This window comes from Grampus griseus, assembly GCF_964374135.1.
Source record: "Grampus griseus genome assembly, chromosome: 3".
In the NCBI taxonomy this organism is placed as follows: Eukaryota; Metazoa; Chordata; class Mammalia; order Artiodactyla; family Delphinidae; genus Grampus; species Grampus griseus.
In genome coordinates this window covers 102,518,306-102,538,294 of record NC_139019.1, presented here as the reverse complement: position 1 = coordinate 102,538,294, position 19,989 = coordinate 102,518,306, and the positions used below count along the sequence as shown (strand labels likewise).

At 40.9% G+C, this 19,989-nt stretch overlaps 1 protein-coding gene across 1 annotated transcript in view; it reads left to right on the top strand.

Annotated features, from left to right (window-relative positions):
• The first annotated feature begins 9,982 nt into the window (after positions 1-9,982).
• ZNF608 (zinc finger protein 608) overlaps positions 9,983-19,989 on the top strand; it is a 104,472-nt gene continuing 94,465 nt past the window's right edge. Inside the window, exons 1-2 of the mRNA XM_082650314.1 lie at positions 9,983-10,234; positions 13,589-14,680. Coding sequence (XP_082506440.1) covers positions 13,772-14,680 — 909 coding nt within the window. The 5' untranslated portion in view covers positions 9,983-10,234; positions 13,589-13,771. The remainder of the gene's footprint in view (positions 10,235-13,588; positions 14,681-19,989) is intronic.

Sequence of the window (19,989 nt, the reverse complement as noted above, 5' to 3'; positions counted from 1 at the left end):
AAGACCTCTCTCTGTTCTGGTTAGTTTATTTAATTTGGCTGTAGAGTATTCTTATAGAAATTGTACTTTCTAAGTTGAGAGTTTCTAAGTTCAGAGTTGGTTTACTACATGTTTATTGTTATCATTTGTCCACTGAATTTACATGTTGGCTTGAATATTATCTCGATACACCTTGGGCTGCTCGTTAACCATTATGATCCCCTATGTTTTTTGGGAATCCTTTCTACTCTTCTCACATTTAGAAGTTCAATATAAGTTCATTAATTTAACAAACATATTTTGAACATTACAATTTCCAAGAACTCTGCCAGGCATCATGGATGATACGATTCATTTACTACCTTCTGACTACCTTCTCTTTATATATATATACACGTATATATATATATATGTACATATATATGTGTGTGTATATACATATATACACATATATATGTACATATATATATATACACATATATATATGACTGTAAATTAATTTATAAGAGATTTAAGAGTTTTCCATAGGCCTACTAAAGCTAGGCCATTCATTGCCTTGTGATAAACTCAGACTTCTCATCACGGGATAAAGACCATCGTCCAGTCCAGTCTGGCTGAGAGCACCCTTTTATACGTTATGAAAGGCTGCCCTTTCTTAGGCTGACCCAGCACAGAGCCAGAGTACATAGCTTGGTGAACAGAGCATGAGCTGGATGTCAGCTTCCATAGTTCCCTCACCAAAACACCTCTCTGCAGATTCATAATGGCCCTATTACAATAAGCCTTCAACCTACATCTGTCTGACCACCATTCTTCCCCTTCAGGGTCCCTGTGATCTAGGTAAGCTGAACTAACACTGCTGTTCTCTTCTTTTTTGCCTCTATACCTATGTTCGCTGTGTTTCCTCTTCTTGGCATGACCTTCCTCCAGCTGCATCCTAATGTGGGACAACAATTTCACCTACTTCTTTCCTAGAGTCTGTACTGACTCTTGAGATAATGTTAGCTCTTCTTCTTCCCCAAAGTAATACTTTTTTACGGACTATCATAAATTAAATCCTCTCTGGAGTTTGGCAAGTGTCTTACCTCAACTATGAAATTTGAAGCATCTCTAGATCAGAGATGATGTGATGTCTTATTCCTTTTTGTATTTTCTGTGAACCTGTATAACACAATAGAGGTTGAATGAATATCTCAAACTTAATCTCAGGAAATGGGTTAATATTTATAAAATGCTTAACATAGTGCCTTTCACAGAGTAAGTGCTATACAGGTGTTTGTTAAGTAAAATGAAAGGTTGCCAGGTCCTGAGTTTGGATTTGAGAGGACTATTGTTATTATAATTAATGATAATTGTGTCCATAATTTATTTATAGACTCGAAATACTTTCCTCTTTTATCACTAGACTTTTAGTAATGTAGAACCGCAGAAACATTGCTTTCTTTTTATATTCTATTCCTTTTTCTAATTACATATCATTTCTCTCACAATGATAGTTAAATCTCATTTTATTTAATGATTTATCCATTTTCTGCTATAACAGTTTTATCAGTGACTCCTTGTGTTATAATCTCATTATTTCACAAAATTATATCCTATTTGTTAAGAATAGTAACTGTTACCATGATTTCATCTTCTTCAATGCTCTTTTTAATCTGTGTCATAGCCTTCTTTGTGTAAAGATTAAACATTTTTCTCTTCATTTAGTCTAATTCTATTCAGTGTTGCTTATATTATATAGTGTCTTTCACTGTATGTTACTATTTTAAAGAATTTAATTCTGTATCTGAACTGTTGGTTTCACTTCTACAACTCTATTTCTTTGAATAAGACAGAAAACATGCCCTGAAGAAATCTAAATTACCAAATACTTTTTTCTTTCTCCCAGTGTATAATATACCTGTGATGAAATGTTGAATCTTCATTTCTTAATTTCTATTGAATATATTTCTATGTGGGATTGATTTTTTTCCTTTTTTTTTTTTTTTTTTTTTTTGCAGTATGTGGGCCTCTCACTGTTGTGGCCTCTCCCGTTGCAGAGCACAGGCTCCGGACGCGCAGGCTCAGAGGCCATGGCTCACGGGCCCAGCCGCTCCACGGCATGTGGGATCTTCCCGGACCGGGGAATGAACCCGTGTCCCCTGCATCGGCAGGCGGGCTCTCAACCACTGCGCCACCAGGGAAGCCCCACTTTTGTCTTTTTGACAATAGCCCTTCTTGTAGCTGTGAGGTTGGCATCTCACTATGGTTTTGATTTGATCCACTCCCCCTGTGTGTGTGTTGTGTTTCAGTCCTGATTTCAGTGTTGCAGAACAAGCTTGTTGTGTGTGTGCACCAGGGGAATTTTTCTTTTCTTTTTTTTCCTTTGTGATTGAAATAGTTTATATAGAAAGTTACAAAGTGTTCAAATAGTGCATGTTGAAAATATAAGTAGAACATTACAGATTTTTACCATATATAGCCCAGCAAGTGAATTTGACCTAAAACAAATAACCAAACAAAAACCTGAGTAAACAAATGGTAGGAAGCAAGTATAATCTGCTCCTGCTTGTTTGTATACACAGCATTGTCATTTGAGAGAATTTTACCCTATTAGGTTAATGCCAAAAATGTTCCAAAGCCAAGGAACAAATTGTGTTCCTGAATAACTCTTCCTTCTCAAAGACCTAGTAGCTTTTCTTCTTACCCTTTTAATATAGAAATTTCCAAGTATATATGTGTGTATTACATAAAGAATAATATTATGATTCCAATGTATACATCACCAGTCTCAAAAATGACCAGTCGTGGGTTTCCCCGGTGGTGCAGTGGTTGAGAGTCCGCCTGCCAATGCAGGGGACGCGGGTTCGTGCCCCGGTCCGGGAGGACCCCCCCATGCCGCGGAGCAGCTGGGCCCGTGAGCCATGGCCGCTGAGCCTGCGCGTCCGGAGCCTGTGCTCCGCAGCGGGAGAGGCCACAACAGTGAGAGGCCCGCATATCGCAAAAAAAAAAAAAAAAATAACCAGTCGTATGTCATTTTTAACCTCACTGTGCTACCCATCGTTGTATTTTTTTTTAATGTTTCAAACATTTCAGTTGCATAATAACAAGAAACTGATTTTCTTTTTTTTAATCCTGAGTCTTAGGTGCCACATCTTCTGCTTGGCATAGTATTAATCTCTGGTGGAAAGAAGACACAGTGGCTTTTCTTTGATTGAAAAGCAGTTGAATTCATTATTCTTTCAGGAAGAGAAGTCACCAGTCACCTGCTAATGTTTCTATGCTCAACCAAATGGGTGGAACTGTTGTCTGGAACCATGTGTGGGTGGCAGTCAAGTGCAGTGGTTAAGCAACCAGACTCGGGCCAGGCTTCCTCCATTAAATCTTGGCTCCACCAAGATTTGGCTTTGTTACTTGAAAACGCTCCTTATCTTTTCTCTGTCTCAGTCTCCTCATCTGATGATGATATCTCATGGGGCTGTTATGAAGATTAAATGAATCAATACGTACGAAGAATTAGGAAGAATTTCTGGAACATGGTAAGTTGCACATATATTTCCCATTATTATTCACTATCTTAAACTACAAACCTCTTTTAAGTTTGAAAAAGTTGTGCATCCTTAAGACATTTGTGGGTTTTGGGGGATAACAATGTAAAATGTTGAACAATTAAAAAAATTATAGATAAGTTGCCTTAATTATGAGGGAAAATATATTGTCTTCTTTGCTCCTAAAAATTGTTTGACGCGATTACTTTTCAGTATTAAGTGTTTTAATTTCATGTTTTAAATTTAAAAAATCTCAGAGAAAAGAATTCTAGTTGGGACAGGTAATGTTTAAGAAAAAAAAATTAAAGCATGTGTTAGTACAGTTTGTTCATGTAACTTGTGTGGGAATTCCTCTAAAATCCAAGGAAACACCATGAGAACCCAATAAATAGAAAACATTAAAATATGGTTAGAAGAAATGTCCCTGGACATTAAATTCCATTCTTAGCAGATCCCCAATATGATCATTACGTTTTAAAAGTGTTTAAAAAGAATACAAGGTTCTTCCCTGGATGATTTTAAGAATCTTGAAAAAAGACGGAAGGAAAGAAAAGAAAGGTGATTAAAATATTTTTGGAAGAAGAGGGTCCCCAGAGCAGGCTGGTATGCAGTGTTCATTGAGCTGAAGAAACCTTAACATACTGGCCCAGGAATCAGCCAATCAGGAGGCTGAGAACCATATTTCCATAATGATGATTGGCTGGTGGACTGGAGGCTCAGCTGAGCTGAGGATGGGACGGAAATGCTCTGTTGAGAAAATAGCAAAACAACTTTCTGGCTTTCTGTTGTTTATTGCATATTCTCCAAATGATTGTAGTGATTCATCCTTTAGGAAAGCTTGTTTTGAAAACAAAAGAGGCACAGTTGTTCACAACGAAAGTGTTACTCAGCAGCCAAGGAGCTGAGTATAATCGTATTCTTTTATTTTTCTTTAAAATAAACCTGTCTCCTGATTTTTTCTAACCAAGTATGTTAAGACTTCCTAGGCGATTCATAAGGGTTTGATTTAAATTATAAATTAGACAAGGGCTATAATTTCTGATACGCTTTCATCCTTGCTTTATTAATCTGTCAGCTTTGTGAAGTACGCACAAATACAATGTAGTTTGTAAAGTGTGGGAAAGTCCTTAAATTCTAGTGCCAAGAGCGTATGAAATACTCTCACAATTAAGGGGATTCTGCTACCCTCCAAAAAGAAGCTATATTAGGAAATCTTTTTCATGTAGTCATATACGTATGAAAGCAAGAGATACATTTATCAATGTATTTGGTGTTACTCTCACAAATGTTTACACATACATAAAAATCCACTGTCATTAAGTCATAGAGATTTTTGAAAACAACCAAAGGGGGAGCAGAAAAAGGGAGGCAAGGAGGAAAGATGGAGTAGAACACGGCTGTATCCTGCTGCCTTTTGGCCCTCTCCTGCTTGGTGGTTTGTATTTTGTTGTAGTTGTTTTAGATTCAAATAGAGCATTGACAACATTTCACCTCCACATTTTTAAACTTGGTTTTACAATCATTTTTTCCACCAACCATCTTTCTGGAAATGAGAATAATTCTATAATGCAGATTAAGCAGAAGTGTTTTTCAGTTTCTCCCAGTGACCATTCCTTGGCTAGCTAACAGACCAGCCATTCAGAAGCAATTTTCTTCAGGCTGAAATTATGTGCTGACCGTAGCAGATCACTTCCCATAATAACCCTTCCCCCACCCAATGCTAAATACAATCTGTCTCCTACCCACTGTAATAACGTGCAAATGACTGTAATTTTGCAGACAAGAAACAGCCCAAAGTGAAACGTGTCTAAACAGAGGTCGATTTGAAAAATCAGGGCTATTACCTAAATCTGTAAAATACATATTGTAATAAAACCAGCAACAGCAATCTCCAATAAGTAGTTTTAAAAAAATGTAACTTGTGTTTTGATCTTCTTTAGGCACCCGGTCTCCACTGGCATAAAAGAAAAATCCTTTTCCAGAAATGGTTTCATTACATGCGATGTAAACTGCCTTCCTTTGCTAACTGATCTGCAGACCTTGCTTGGGCACCCGTTCAGATATAGTAGCGCACACCACACCAGAAAGACCCGGCAAGCAGAGGTAAGATTTCAGATACTTAACACTGACCTACATCACAGTTCTCTCAATGTGAGCAGTATACAGATGTTTTCCTATAGAAGAATGTGCTGCTTTGCAATATTTTGCTGGGTTCCCTAGGACTGTATGGCATAAAAGGGACAAGATTTGCTGCTTTTCCTTTTGGATTCTTTTCAGGTTGAGGTTTGGGAGAAGGAATGGGGAAACACCGACACATACAGGGAGAAACTCCTTTAACTTTACAGTTCTTTACTATTAAAATTCATTGTAGTCGTGAGTCTCAGAGCATGGAAAATTTGCTTTATATCATTTCAATTTGTTTAAGCAAAACCGTATTATAAAGGTCTTGGAAGATAGACATCATTCTCCCTCCCTTGGATGTAGAGTCCCTTTGTTTTACGCTGAGGAGTTTAAATTGAAGGTGAACTAATAGAGCATAGAAATGACCTGAAAAGTTAACACAGCTGTGTTTTACAGTGTGTGTGAATGTCTGTATTCACAAAATGTATATCAGAATGTCCATGGGTCTCTCATGAGGCGTCTTCCATGGCAGGGTGAACACCATCTGTGTCTTGTTTCCCTAAGTACTTCTCCCATTCCCATGGGGATGAAATAAAATGTTTCTGTGCCAGGTCCTCTCTCTCCACTAGACATCTGCTTCTTGGCACTCTTTTTTGGTCCAGTGATATTTCAGGATATTGCAAAAACATCAAATGTTTGACTGAGAACACTGCCTATCTCTTTTTGGGGACAGTTGTTTAGAGATGGATATTGTTAACAATACAGAAACTTGAATTGGATTTAGGAAGCATGTTTGAAAAGAGTTTTCTCTAAAAGACCTTTCCTCGGTAGCAAGTTAGGATGTTATCTCTAGGTAAAGTGAAGAACATCTAGCGTTTGTGCGGGTGTCTTAATAAATCACCCATTCCATATTCCCTAGAAACCAGGTCACTTGCCCACAGCCTTGAGGCAGGTCTGTTCATAACCAAGCCCAGACAGATAAGACCCTTTCTCCACAGTCTTCCTGGGCAGCCAGAAAGTTTCTCATTATGTCTAAATTAAGTTTATTTTCTCATAAGTCCATTCCTAGGTAGGTTTTTTTTTTTTAAATAACTTTGCTTTCCACTTTTTCCCCTTGGTCTTGAACAACTCTCTAGTGTCAAAGTTGGCATAGATTTAGAAAAGTTAGACCCACGTATAAACTGCCTTCCAAATAAACAAAAATCCAAGAAATTATTTCTGATCCTTTTATGATACAGCACAAACCAGAGGAAATAGGCGCCAAAGAAAGACCACTGTGTTTTCCTGTGTTACTGCCTGAAGCCCCTGGCCTCAGCACTGAGCTCTTTGCCCTTAAAAAGGAGGAAAAGTCTTGTGCCAGGATCTTCTGATCACCTAGTAATGGAAGCAGTACAAGCAGGAGCTCAGCTGGTGGTGGTGGTTATTGGAGATGGGATAGCACTCTTTAACTGCTCCTTTTACACTATCCTTCTGGCTCCTCCCACCTCTTCTTTCCTCCTAGACTCCTTTCCAGACAGCTGCTCCCCTCTACCACATCTCTGAGTAGACACACACTAAGATGTAAAATTACAAAGTATACATGTTATACAATAGTGTACTGGTATTATCAACTATATGCGTGTGGATATCAGTACGCAGGCTAGTATGTTCCCTATCATCTTGATAAGAGAGGCGGATAAAATTTTCTTCTCTAAAATATGGTAGAACTTCCTAATTTTGTGAGGGGAGTAGCTCTGATTTTCTAAGCCGGTAGTTAATTATCTTAGTTTCATTCATCAATTAGCTGATAGCCCTCTGATGTCTCTTGATTGGCCCCTTTGTCAAACAAAAGAAAACAAACACTCACAAAGCCAGCAGAATGACTCTGGTTGATTCAAGTCTCTAGGCGGAACTTGGAGGGTAGGAGGTGGGGGCGGGATGCGAACGGAGTGTGGAGATGTTGGAATGGAAGGAAAATGCTTGAATTTATCAAAAACGGTTTGGGTTAAATATGTGATTGAATTTGGCATAAGCCTTTATCTTTAACCAGGTGGGGTTTATTAAAAAGGTTGAAGAATTAGGGTTAAGTATTGAAGTAAGGGTTAGATCAGATTATTTGAATATCAGGAAGCCTAAACTTTGGTTTTAGTTACACTAAATCTATACTGCAGAGCCTGTGATTTGCTTTTACCAAGGGAGTGTGTTGGAGGTGTTGCTTCTACCCTTTATGAACTTCAGCAGGTCTTATTTTCTATGCCTTTTCAAGTCCAGTTGTTTTAAAAGCTAATTATTGATTTTTCCAAGCTGATTATACAGGGTAGCCATGGGCTTCCAAAGATGGAAATACTCCAGGGACATAGGAAGTGTCTGAGTGATCTGGTCCTTTGAGGAACCACTCTTCTAAAAGAAGAAGAGTTAAAAATCAACGTGCATGTTCTATTAGCAGTGGGACACACACAAATTGTAAAATCTGTACGTTCAAAATTATAAAACAAATATGAAAGTTAAAATAGACGATAAGTGGGTATCAGATTATCTTCTCTGCCCTATTTGTTAATGTACGGCTTTGCTTTGAAAATAAATCTATTTAGGCAGATCTAAGGACTATTATAGATTGCATTCCTCTAGTTTATGTACCCCAGCAAAGGATGGAAACTGCTGTTTATTACTATTTTAGCATCAAATCGAGTTCATCTTGGGTAGTGAAACAACTAATTGGCATTAAAAAAAATGAACTAAATACATCGAAAGCTCAAACACGAGTCAATAGACATTACTTAAAACAAGTGACATAAATATTTTTATTGATCCACAAAGTCATCACTGAATATTTATATCATAAGCAATCTTCTGCTAGCTCTAATTCACTTTATATGTCCATTTGACTCAGTTAAGACACATTCTTAAATTGCGATTGTCGTGTGGAAATTACAAACCCGGTAGTGCTGCATCTTTAACACTTGGGATCATGACACTTTCAATTAAATTCAGTGCACCCTTTGACTTTAAAATTTCCATATTCCGGCTCCTAAAAGTGATGGAAAATAACAATGAAAAATTAAAACTAAAAGTGCTTTAAAGGCTTAATATATATAAACACATTAGCTTAAGTATATTAGCGGTTACAGTACAATACTTGTTATTGTTAAACTTGTTATTTCATATTAACCTCTCTGGTCCTATGACCTCAGAGTCCCATTAACTTGGTTGCTGGCGTTTGTCCTACAATACATTCTAAAATATTTTTGTGTTCTTGGTGGATTGCACGGTGCTGCGTTCAGAGGACTTTGACACCGGCTCTCCCCAAGAGAGGGTTAAATATTTGGGGAAGGGGAACCCTGACAATCCCTCGGCTTAAAAATGGTACTGGGACTGTTTAACGGGTTAATCTTCCTAGTATATTTATCTCCCACAAATCGATTTTTTTTAAAAATGAGACTAGCCCGACGTGTTAACATGGTTGGCGGGGACCTCATTTTTTTTAAATTTAAAAAAATTTTTTTGGAGCTGCCTAGGACCAGGTGGAAAAGCTTTGTTACTAATTCCAGGGAAGAACCTTTCACGTAGTGGTGGTTAAATGGTTGCCAGCTTTCACATTTCATTGCTTGTGGACCAGAAGCCTGGGAACAAAAGGGTTACTTGTTTCCCCACCACCGCCTTCACCCCCAGATCGATTTTTCTTATTTAATCAGCGAGTAAAATGAGAGACACAAGGAAAAAAAAAAAAACACCCATTGAAAGAAGGGCAAAGTGGCGGGGGGAGAGTTGAAAGCCAGAAGGTGCAATACAGAAAATCAGTCCGGGGAGTTTGCGCTGCCGAGTCCTTGCAACACGGAATGGAAGCCGGCAAAACGCTCGCAGTCATTTCCACACAGCCAACCTCCCTTTTCTCCTCGCTACGCGCTACTGGCTCATTTGGCTTCCCTCTGCCACCGAGCGATCACATACATTATTTCCCCCAAGATAACACAATCAAACTTATATTTACCGACATCCTCTCCTCGCAGCCTGTTTGAGATTTGTTTTAATAAATAAGTGTTTTATGTGAATGATGTAGTAATTGAAACAGGCGCACCATTTTTTTTTTTTTTTCATCTTACTGCAGGAGGTTCCTCAACCCCAATCTGGTTGGAAAATAAAACGCTTTGTCTCCACAACCGCCCCCCACCCGCTCTCAGTGTGTGTTTTATACGTGTGTATATCTCAACCCCCTACAGTAGCCAAGAGAAAGCAGCTAGCCAATGAGAGAGCCCAGTTTCATAAAAGCTGCTCTCTGATTGGCCCGATGAGAAAGGGCAATGGGAACAAAGAAAAGTCCCTTTCAGGTATAGAGGCTGAGAGCTCCTTTTGCTCCACTCCCCCTGTGTGTGTGTTGTGTTTCAGTCCTGATTTCAGTGTTGCAGAACAAGCTTGTTGTGTGTGTGCACCAGGGGAATTTTTCTTTTCTTTTTTTTAATTTGAATTTTTGTTTTTATAAAAAATACACAGGCCGGTCTGTGACATTTGATGGTCCATCTTCTTTAATAATAAATTTGTTGAAGAGATTATAATTTCCAAAATAAAGCGGCTGCAACCAAACACATTCAATGCAGTTAGAAGGAAAAGGTCAACTCGATCCAATACAGACCGTAAGTACGGTTGCGTGGTGTGTCTCTATATAGCACTTAGCGGGGACTTCATGCAGGGGAATGTGCGAGTTTTATGCATTGAAATGAGGAACTAGTTACAGGGTTTGGCTTTTGCATTGAGAACAACAATCCAAGAAGGGTGAATTTTTATTCAGTGGAGGGTGAAGCATTTGTAACTTCTTCACACAAATTAAGCTTGACTGGGCACTCGGGGTAACTTAGAGTAAACTACCTTTGGGGCTCTAACCCAAGGAGAATAAAAGTGACACAGTTACAAATCTTGATCTGCAGTGTCCATTCTCTAGCGCACCTCACCCCTCCCTCTCCTATCCTAGCTGGGAAGGACCCTCTTCCAAACTGAACCAGGAAAATGGGGGCAAGGGCAGAACAAGCCGATTTCTGTCTCTTGTCACATCTAGTGCCCATAATTTAATATTAAACAAGGGAATAGTCACCCATTACCTGTAATGGTTATAATTACCATTTTCCACCTCCTTAAAAAAGCAAGCAGCAAAAACACCATTAAGGGAAAAAAATGCCCCACCCAACCCGAACAAACCCGCAAATAGTAACAATGGTGTGTTTATTACAGGACCTGGATTGGGAGCTAGCAAAATGTTTTTCTTTGTTTAAGACATGAGGGGGGGTCCCTAAAATCCAAGTAGCGTGGAGGTGCCCTGCCCCCCTCGCCTAGTCGTCCCTATCCCTGGCCCCTTGGCAAAGACGGCAAATTGGAGATAAGCTGAGGAAAGGTTTATAAGGTGTTTCTTTAAAACATCTGCTTTGCTCTTGTACTCATTACATTTCACTCCTTCCGAACTTCCGAGAGCCTAGATCTGCGAGAAATGTTTCACATTCATAACTTGTAGCTGCTCCCACTGCAAGGGCGGGAGTGGGGGGAGGCGGCGGGGGGGGGGGGGAGAGTGTGTGCCGGGGGAGGGGAGAGACCTTCAGCTTTTTTTTAAAGACCAGATCAGTATTTTCTTGATACGCTTGTCACCATTTTTGTTCTCACGACAACCAATTGAGCCCTTGATCCTCACGTGATGTGAAAGGCTTGCACTGTAACAAAATCGCTCCTTTTCGATGGTTGGTTGTTGCTAACTCGCCCATCCCCCTCCCCCAGCCCCGACATTTCCAGCAAAGCGACTCTCCACTTCCAATCTATCAACAATTCATTACTGCTTTTAGCTTCCAAACGCCAGCTAATTAAAAATACTAAGCCAAGCTCTGGGGCCATCTGACTAAACACAGGAGGGGGGGGTGAGAGAGGAGGAGGAGAGAAAAATAAATAAAAAGGAGACGCACCGTTTGCTGCGACTGTAAACGGGAAAAACTGTCCTGAAAAAGGTCGCCTTAAAAAAAAATCTTTTTTTGACTCTAATTATCGAATTACCACATGACTGATCGGCTTGAACGACAGTGGATTTTTCCCCCCCTCGGGGACTATACTAGGAACTCGGTTCCTTTTTCTTAAAACAACATAAAACAGGAAAACATCACATCCTTTAGGTTTCGAAGACTGAACCAATTTTAAACGCCGTTATTTTCCCTACCCCGCCGCCCCCCGGCCCCCACCCTGAATGCTGGTATAACTGGTTTATCAGCTCACTGAATCATCTGCTCCCCTCCCCCTCCACACCTTTCTTTTTCTCCTCTTGCTCGACTTCTCATCCCACCCTTTCCTCCACCTCCTGCTCCCTCCCTCCCCCTTCCTCCCCCATCCCCTTCCCCCTCCTTTCCTCTTAAGTTAGTTCAAGAAATCAAATCTGTCAGGACGGGCGGAAAAATGCCACTTCCCGACTAACAGGCGGAATCCAGCCCAGATTTTCAGTCCTTTCTTCTTATTCTTTCTTCCCTTTCACTAATTTATCCCGATGTTAGCACATTCTGTCTTGTTACTAGCGGACGCCTGTAGGTTTGCTACATGGGATCATTACTTACTGATCACGGTGACTCTGAAGTCTGGAACTGAAGGCGGAATGAGAAGTTGGGAAAACTTTTTTCTCTAAGCTCTCTCTTTTTTAAAAACTATTATTCTCGATGCTTGTTAAGAGGAAAAAAACCCTTTGGTGCTTCTGTTGTGAATGTGAAACATTATCTTCCAGCTGTACAGTGACACATTTTTTTAAGGAGAAAAGGACTGATCCGTTTGCCAAAAGGGGGGTGGGGAAGTGGAATAATGTTATCGAGTGATTATTCTGGCTGAGATGTGTTATTTGGTTCCTTCCTTCTTGATCATTTGGTGTTTAAGTAAAATGAGGCACAGGCTTGTTTGCCGAGTGGAGTGGGAAAGGCATTTTGATTTGCTGGCCTAATTAAAAAATGATAAAGGAGTAAAGGTAAGCAATGTCTGTGTGTGTGTGTATGTATATTTATTTTTTTTTCCTTGACAATCAACTGTTAAAAAGGGGCTGATCCCTTTAAAAACCGTTTTAACTGATCTTTGTCAAACACACACTCATTTGCGGTCATTGAGGCCACCTTGGCGCAGATCACTTAAAGTGTATGTCTTAATCAGTTTCCCGTACAGTCAGTAGCACCATATTTAACAGATTGAGCCAGTCTGTGACCTAGGAATACAGTAGAATTGTTTAGATGTAATTTCTTTTTCTCAAAAGGCATATATTTAGCCTTTTATTTGACACTGTCTTTTCTAAAATAGAGAAATGCTCTTAAAGACGTGTGTGTATATCTCAAAAATAAAATTGTATAAACTGTTGGGGAAGAGAGGATGGGGGGGTATGTGTATGGGGGCGTTATTGGTTGTTTTTTTCTGTTCCTTACTGGGAACAAAAACCAGATTGCCCAGACAATTTGTAAAAAGAAGTAATAAAATTAGAAATGAGGAAAATTTAGCAACATCATTCTGAAACTAGCCTTAGAGAACTTCCAGGGTCTGGTCTTTTAAAAACTGCAAGATCTAGGACATGTTTAAGGATGTTTAAAGCGTGTTCCTTCCTCTTGTCCGAGTGTTCAGGCTGTGTTTCTGGGGTTGTTACCATGTGTATGTGCTAGAAAAAAAAATCCTAAACTCTTTTTTTTTTTTCCCTTAAACCTTTCTGGACTTGACTCAGATCCTTAAGATATTTTAATGCTTTTTAAAAAGTGATTATCCTTGTGTTGTTGATAAAGGGCTTTTCTTTTTTAGCTACTGTAAGATGCTTACTGTCATGGGTACGTTTTTCGGGTTTGGTTATTTTTCTTTAAACCTGATATTGGACTGTGGAGACAATACATGAGCCACCTTCCTCACCATCCTTCCCTGTACCCCTCACTGACTCCCCAGTATTAATCGTTTTTTATTCTGGTAACACCCAGACAAGAAATATTCGACTTTTCCCCCCTTCACAGGAAAAGGTGGACCTGGACTGAAGGGTGTAAACCCCCTGGACCCATTCCTGGGGCAGGAAAAAGAAGAGGAAGATTAGAAGATTTTTTTTTTTTTAAGAGAAAGCCCAGCGGAGCTAAACGAATGTCCCCTCATCTCCAAAGGAAAGTTCATCGGATTTTTATTCTAGAGAGCTCATCTTCAGGATGTCAGTGAACATTTCTACGGCAGGAAAGGGTGTGGATCCAAATACGGTTGATACTTATGACAGTGGCGATGATTGGGAAATCGGGGTTGGAAATTTAATAATTGATTTGGACGCTGATTTGGAAAAGGACAGACAGAAATTTGAAATGAATAATTCCACCAACACCACTAGCAGCAGCAACTCTAAGGATTGTGGAGGTCTGGCCTCCAGTGGGGCCGGTGCTACCGCAGCCTTAGCGGATGGCCTAAAATTTGCTTCTGTTCAGCCCTCTGCTCCCCAGGGGAATTCACACAAAGAGACCAGCAAATCAAAAGTGAAAAGGAGTAAAACTTCTAAGGATGCTAATAAATCTCTGCCTTCTGCTGCCTTGTATGGGATTCCCGAGATCAGCGGCACTGGCAAGAGGCAGGAAGTCCAAGGGCGCCCTGGAGAGGCAACTGGCATGAATTCAGCGCTGGGTCAAAGTGTGAGCGGCGGCGGCGGCGGCGGCGGCAACCCGAACAGCAATAGTACCAGCACCGGCACCTCCGCTGCCACCGCGGGAACGGCCTCCTGCGGGAAAAGCAAAGAGGAGAAGCCAGGTAAAAGCCAGAGCAGCCGAGGCGCCAAGCGGGATAAGGATGCGGGGAAATCCAGGAAGGACAAGCACGACCTGCTTCAGGGCCACCAGAATGGCAGTGGCAGCCAGGCCCCTTCCGGGGGCCTCTATGGCTTTGGGGCCAAGAGCAATGGAGGTGGCGCGAGCCCCTTCCACTGCGGGGGCACTGGGAGTGGCAGCGTCGCGGCTGCTGGGGAAGTTAGCAAAAGTGCCCCGGATTCAGGGCTCATGGGAAACTCTATGTTGGTAAAGAAGGAAGAGGAGGAGGAGGAGAGCCACAGGCGAATCAAGAAACTGAAAACTGAGAAGGTAGGATAAAGACGCCTTCCTAGATCTCCTACTTTCCTCTTTGTGTGCATTTGTGTGGGTGCGTGGTGGGTGGGGACGTGCCTCTGTGTGCCTTACACTTCGTGCTTTCTGGTTCTTTGTGAGATTTCTCTTCTGTGCATCCTTCCTGTGAACTTTTGGTATGGGGCAGCTTAACTTGGGTGCAGTGTTTAGCTCCTGCTTCTGCTGCTGCTTGTGGTGCTAGTGTTTGGGTCCCCAGGTGGGAGGGTCTGGGTGTTCCAAGTACCTTTTGCCCTGCAGAAGGGCTCTTGGCCAGTCAGCTCGTTGCGGTGTGCTTTTAACAGAAAACCTGCTCCTGTACCCACTTACCTCTTCTCCTGATTTCTCCCCCTAAGGAGAACTGTCTTCTGTTTTAATTTACACGTCCTAGTATTTCTGGTAATGTGTCCTTAGGTGCAGGGTTCACGTTGCCTCCCCGGAGAGGTATGTCGAGGATTCGAATTTGCACTCCACCCTCCACCCATTTATTTTTTCATGATATTCTCCAAGATAGTCTTGTCAAAGGATATGTTACTGTTATTGGTCCCGAATGAAACCTTGGTCTCCTAGGGTCATTGGTTTCATAACCGTGTAGCAAGAATGGAATGGTTTTGGTGACCGCCAGGACTCTTTCCTTGTTCCCTTGCCCAGTTCTTAGCTGGAGATGTAAGAGTGTTATCACTTGGATTTCTTGCCTGACCAGGGAGCTGAAATGTTGGTAAGAAAAGTGGAATGGACTTGGTGGATTGGTGTGCTGAAAGGTGAAAACGGAGCCAAAAGATACCCGAAATACGTGTTGCATTTGAGCGGTGGGGAGCGTTGATTTAGGTAATTCGGACCCTTTTTCCCATCTTTGTCATTGTCGGAAAGTCTAGTGAGACACTGCCTTCGAAAAACTGCCCCTCGTGTTGTGCTGCTTTGTGCTGGAGGCCTAGGACTTACTGGTCCGGCAATTACTGTGCATTAAGTGATGTCCCAAGAGCTGAAGGTGCTCTGTCCACAGAGCAGGTTGGGAGTGAACCGGGGGAGTGAGTGCTGTCTCTATAAAATTAACGTTTAATTCTACAGATTGTGCCTTGCAGAAGCAAATGCGTGTCGTGTGGTTCGTGGCATGGTTGTTTGGTTATATGATTATTAAATAATTTGATCTTTGCTCTTTCTCACTTGGTCAAAATTGTGAAGTGTCTTTGGGTGATTATTTCTGTGTACAATTTCTCACTGCTGTCTATTTAAACCTTTTTCTTTTTGCAGGAATAAAGTTTCGGTTTTATGATTTTAGAAGTCGATGAAGGTACATTAAGGTGTAGATGATGCCAAAATCGCAAAAAGCCTCTGAACGCCTGCTTCTTCTAGCCATATCCCCTTGGTCAGACAGCATTTTACACTGATGACTTTAAAGGCATTAAAAAAAATACAATCCAGGTTTCGATTCTTATGCTGAAATGTGGACTTTCACATAATTTCTGCTAAAAGGCGTTCTGAAGTCTTCTTATTAGTACAGTAGAGCATTTACTTTTGTTGCCAGTAGTCTTCAAATTGCAGTTCTAATCTGCCCTAACTATCTAGATGAATTGCCCTAATCCAGTGCTCACAATGGCTGTGGTTAAGGAGTCAGAGCCATTTGATTGGATTCACTGCTGCCTGGAATGTGGGAGGTACTGCCCTTAGCCTTTTAATCTTCCAGCCAAATGTTCACAGTCAACAATTTTGTTTAGCTGGCAATTGGAACATTTCAGTATCTCAAAGGCTGCTGTCATGGCAACTGAGATGAGAGCGTGGTGTCGGTTCTCCAGTTTTTGTGTTCTTTTCACTTTCCAGTCACACAGGAAACTGGATGAAAAATGGAAGAATTAAGTTATTCATATACATGCAACTCATCTTCAGAGGAGTATAAGTGTGATAATGTGAATTACCTAAATAAAGAGCAAACAAGTCATGATGGGTCTGGGGTGGAGGGAGGGGAGCAGGCACAGTGCATTTAGATTCATACCACTGCCAACCGTAGCTGCTGGTATGGGCACAGGGCCCCTTCAGGGATGGCTCTGAGGGGCTTGAATACTGCAGTGTGGGCCATTTTCTGTCAAGCTATGGTGCTGGCTCAGGATCTGGAAGCCTGTTCCTTCAGCTTTCCTCCCCACGCCCACTGCACCCCAGAAGGACTTCTCTTAAGAACGCTTTCCTCCTTGGCACACAGAGATGGCACTCCCTTGTACAGATGCCACCCAGGGAAGTCACTCTAATTCCACTAACTCTTGGTTGTGTAAAATTTGACTTCAATTTAGAAAATACTTCCTAATGACAAGGAGGAGACCTCTTGAGGCGGGAAAGATTTAGTAGGACAAGCTTTACCTGGCAAAATAATTCGACACCGAGGCATCCTTTGAGAAAGGTTTTTTGATGTTTTTGTACAATGTTTTAATTTCAGCCTTGTTTGATTATCTGGGTTTGTGAAGAGTAAGTGTCTTAAGGGTGAAGGTGGTTAATTTTCGGCAATCGGATGTGGCTCATGAAGGGGTCAAATGTGAAAACCAAAGAGGGGTGTAATGTGGTGTGTGTGCTTTTTTCTTTTTCTTTTTCCTGGTTGGATGGTTCCAGGAGATTCATAAGACTTGCTGTCACCGGTGAATTTTCACAGCATGCTTCTATGTCTATTTTTGGTCTGTTTATTCTGTTTCTTCACTACACAAAGTCATGTAAAACATGATAAATTGGACCTTATGAAAGGTCCAATTATGAAATTAAATCAATGAGCGTTCTAGTCCTTTATGTGGAAACCACAAGTATGTTGTAAAAGTCGCCACTCTCTTAATATGTGAACAAAATCAAAACATGCCATAATTCTAAGATACTTGAGCTGTATTTCTATAGCCCATTTTGTGGTTAAGCCACCAGTGACGTGTCTGAATAAGTAGATTTGACGGTTTGGTTTTTGGTTGTTAAAACCTGCTTCCCCACCTGCCCCCTCCTTTTCTTTTGAAGCATAATAGCCTGTATTGAGGCTCTTCTGCATGTATCCTCCTTAACCGTCTTACAGTTTTGACCTATCAGACGGAGGCATTCGGCTGGGCTAATAGTTCAATACAGTACATGGGTTTATTTGATCGCTGGGATATTCCAAAATACATACAAGAATTCTTAAAAACAGCTGAGACTTCAAATACATGTGAAGAGCCTAGAAGATCTTATGGTTGGGTCTTAGGATTCTGACTCTTCAGTATGCATTTAGAAAAGAGAATGATTTGAGTAATATCATGCTGCTTTCATTAAGCTGGTCCTTAACAGCCTAAGTGTGGGCTCTACAAATGGACCTGTCTATAAAGGATATCATTCATTTTATTTTATTCTCTTGTAGAAGCCTTTTTACACTTCACTAGGGAATTCTGGCACGTTTTCTAAGTGAGTGTGATTAGTTGAAGAACATATTTTGATTAATAAGTTTTGTGGATGATATGCTTCCCCCCCAAATACAGTGCCCCCTACAAATTCTGCTTAGAGAGTGCAGTTTATCTACTGTGAAATAAAAGGGCAGAAAGGTCACTTGCTATAATTAAAGAACAAAGTCCATTGTTGTTGGACAGCAAACTGTTTTGAAAGCTACATAAGGGATTTAGCTGTTGAAAACGTTGGTAACTAAGGGTGGCTCCCAAGCAGCATTGATTCAGCTTCTTTCTTTTCTTTAGGCTTCCTCGGAGGATGACAGGGCTTTTGCAGTGGGTGCAGAGGGGCTGCTCTTTCCCCAACGAAGTTTTCTGTGAGACCCCGTGGAAGCTTGGAAGATTTGCATAACCAGGCACATCCCTGGGTTCTGAGCACAGTATCTGTAATCTGCTGGGCTCGCTGGAGAAATTTTAAAAATTACTCAGCAACTGATCAAGATTGTGCTAAAAGAGATAAATAACGTTTAGCAACTTTTAATAACTTTGCAAATAGTCTGTAAAAAAAAAAAAAAAGAGGCGGGGAGGGATTGATTGTCCAAATGTCATGAGGTTAAGAATGCTCTTCAAGGGAAATTGCTTGGCTGCAAGATGGTTTTAATTAGGGTGTTAGAAAGACTTATTTTTCCTAAGCAGCATTTTATAGTTAGTAAATGAAATCTATGCTGAAAGTGCTAAGCAGAAATCTCCCTAACCACAGAGGTGTTCAATAACCAGATTCAAACAACATGGAAAGAACCATCTGTTCTTCGTTTTCAGCATGAAAAACAAGGATTGAACGGCTGAGATTTGCTCCAATTTTGACTGTGTGTGCCTTTTTTTTAATTTAAAAAAAGTTCACCTGGTACTTCATAGCAACTCGAAATTGCTGTAATATGAGCAACACTGTGAAAACACGTGTTCCTACATTTATTTTAACCAGTTCCACTTTTATTTAAAAGATTTCCAGAAGCTCAGCCATTGAACACTTTATAATGGTTATTCAGTTCCTGCAGGCAATCACAATGAGGGGTCAGTTCTTCAAAGATCTAACTATTTAGTCAGTATCTGAATTATTCTGTCAATTTTCCCCCTGGAGGCAACGGCGGGGGGGGGGGGGCAAAGGCTCTCCCAGGCTAACTCTGGTCAGCGTTTATCGGTTAATCTAATTGTACGTGGTAGCCACACCTGGACCGATGTTTGTTCTACGTAGACCTTGCTCTGGTTCAGAGCTGTTAGTCTAGGATTGTTGATCATGAGGGAAATATTCTTTTAACACTGATAACTTTGGAGTCCTTGACTTTTAGATGGTAAGCTTCTTGGCTTCTGGTTTTAGTAAGAGCCCTGGGTAAAACATTATCCGGCCTTTGTTTGAGGTCTTTTATAGAAGCTAATGACTGGGCTTGTGCCTCCCTCAGATAAATGACATTATCTCTGAGTGGGCTGACAGGAAACAGACATGTTAATGGTGAAGCTGCGGGGAGGATCTGCCCGGGTTCTGACAAAAGAGTGGAGAAGGGACCCCTGGTTGTGGTCATTAACACATAATGCATTCTTGCTCTTCCTAAGAGGCCCTTGATAATTGGAAAGCTATTTTAGCCACAAGCACTTAAATCATAAATCTACCACTCCTAGTTCCTTTGCATTCTTAAAAGTAGCAAAGTAATGTGTTTTTTGTTAACAAGTGTGTGATCTGGTTTTTAAAAATGGTGGCAGTTCTAGGCGGTGTGGTAATGACGTTTGGGAGGGCTGCACATCCCACTGCTTCTATCAGATGGGATCTCTCTTTGTCTTTCACCAGGGCTCAGTCATCCCTCTACTTTAGTAAACGAAGAAGTGGGTCCAAAAAGTAAAAAGAAATCATTTTTATACTTGAAG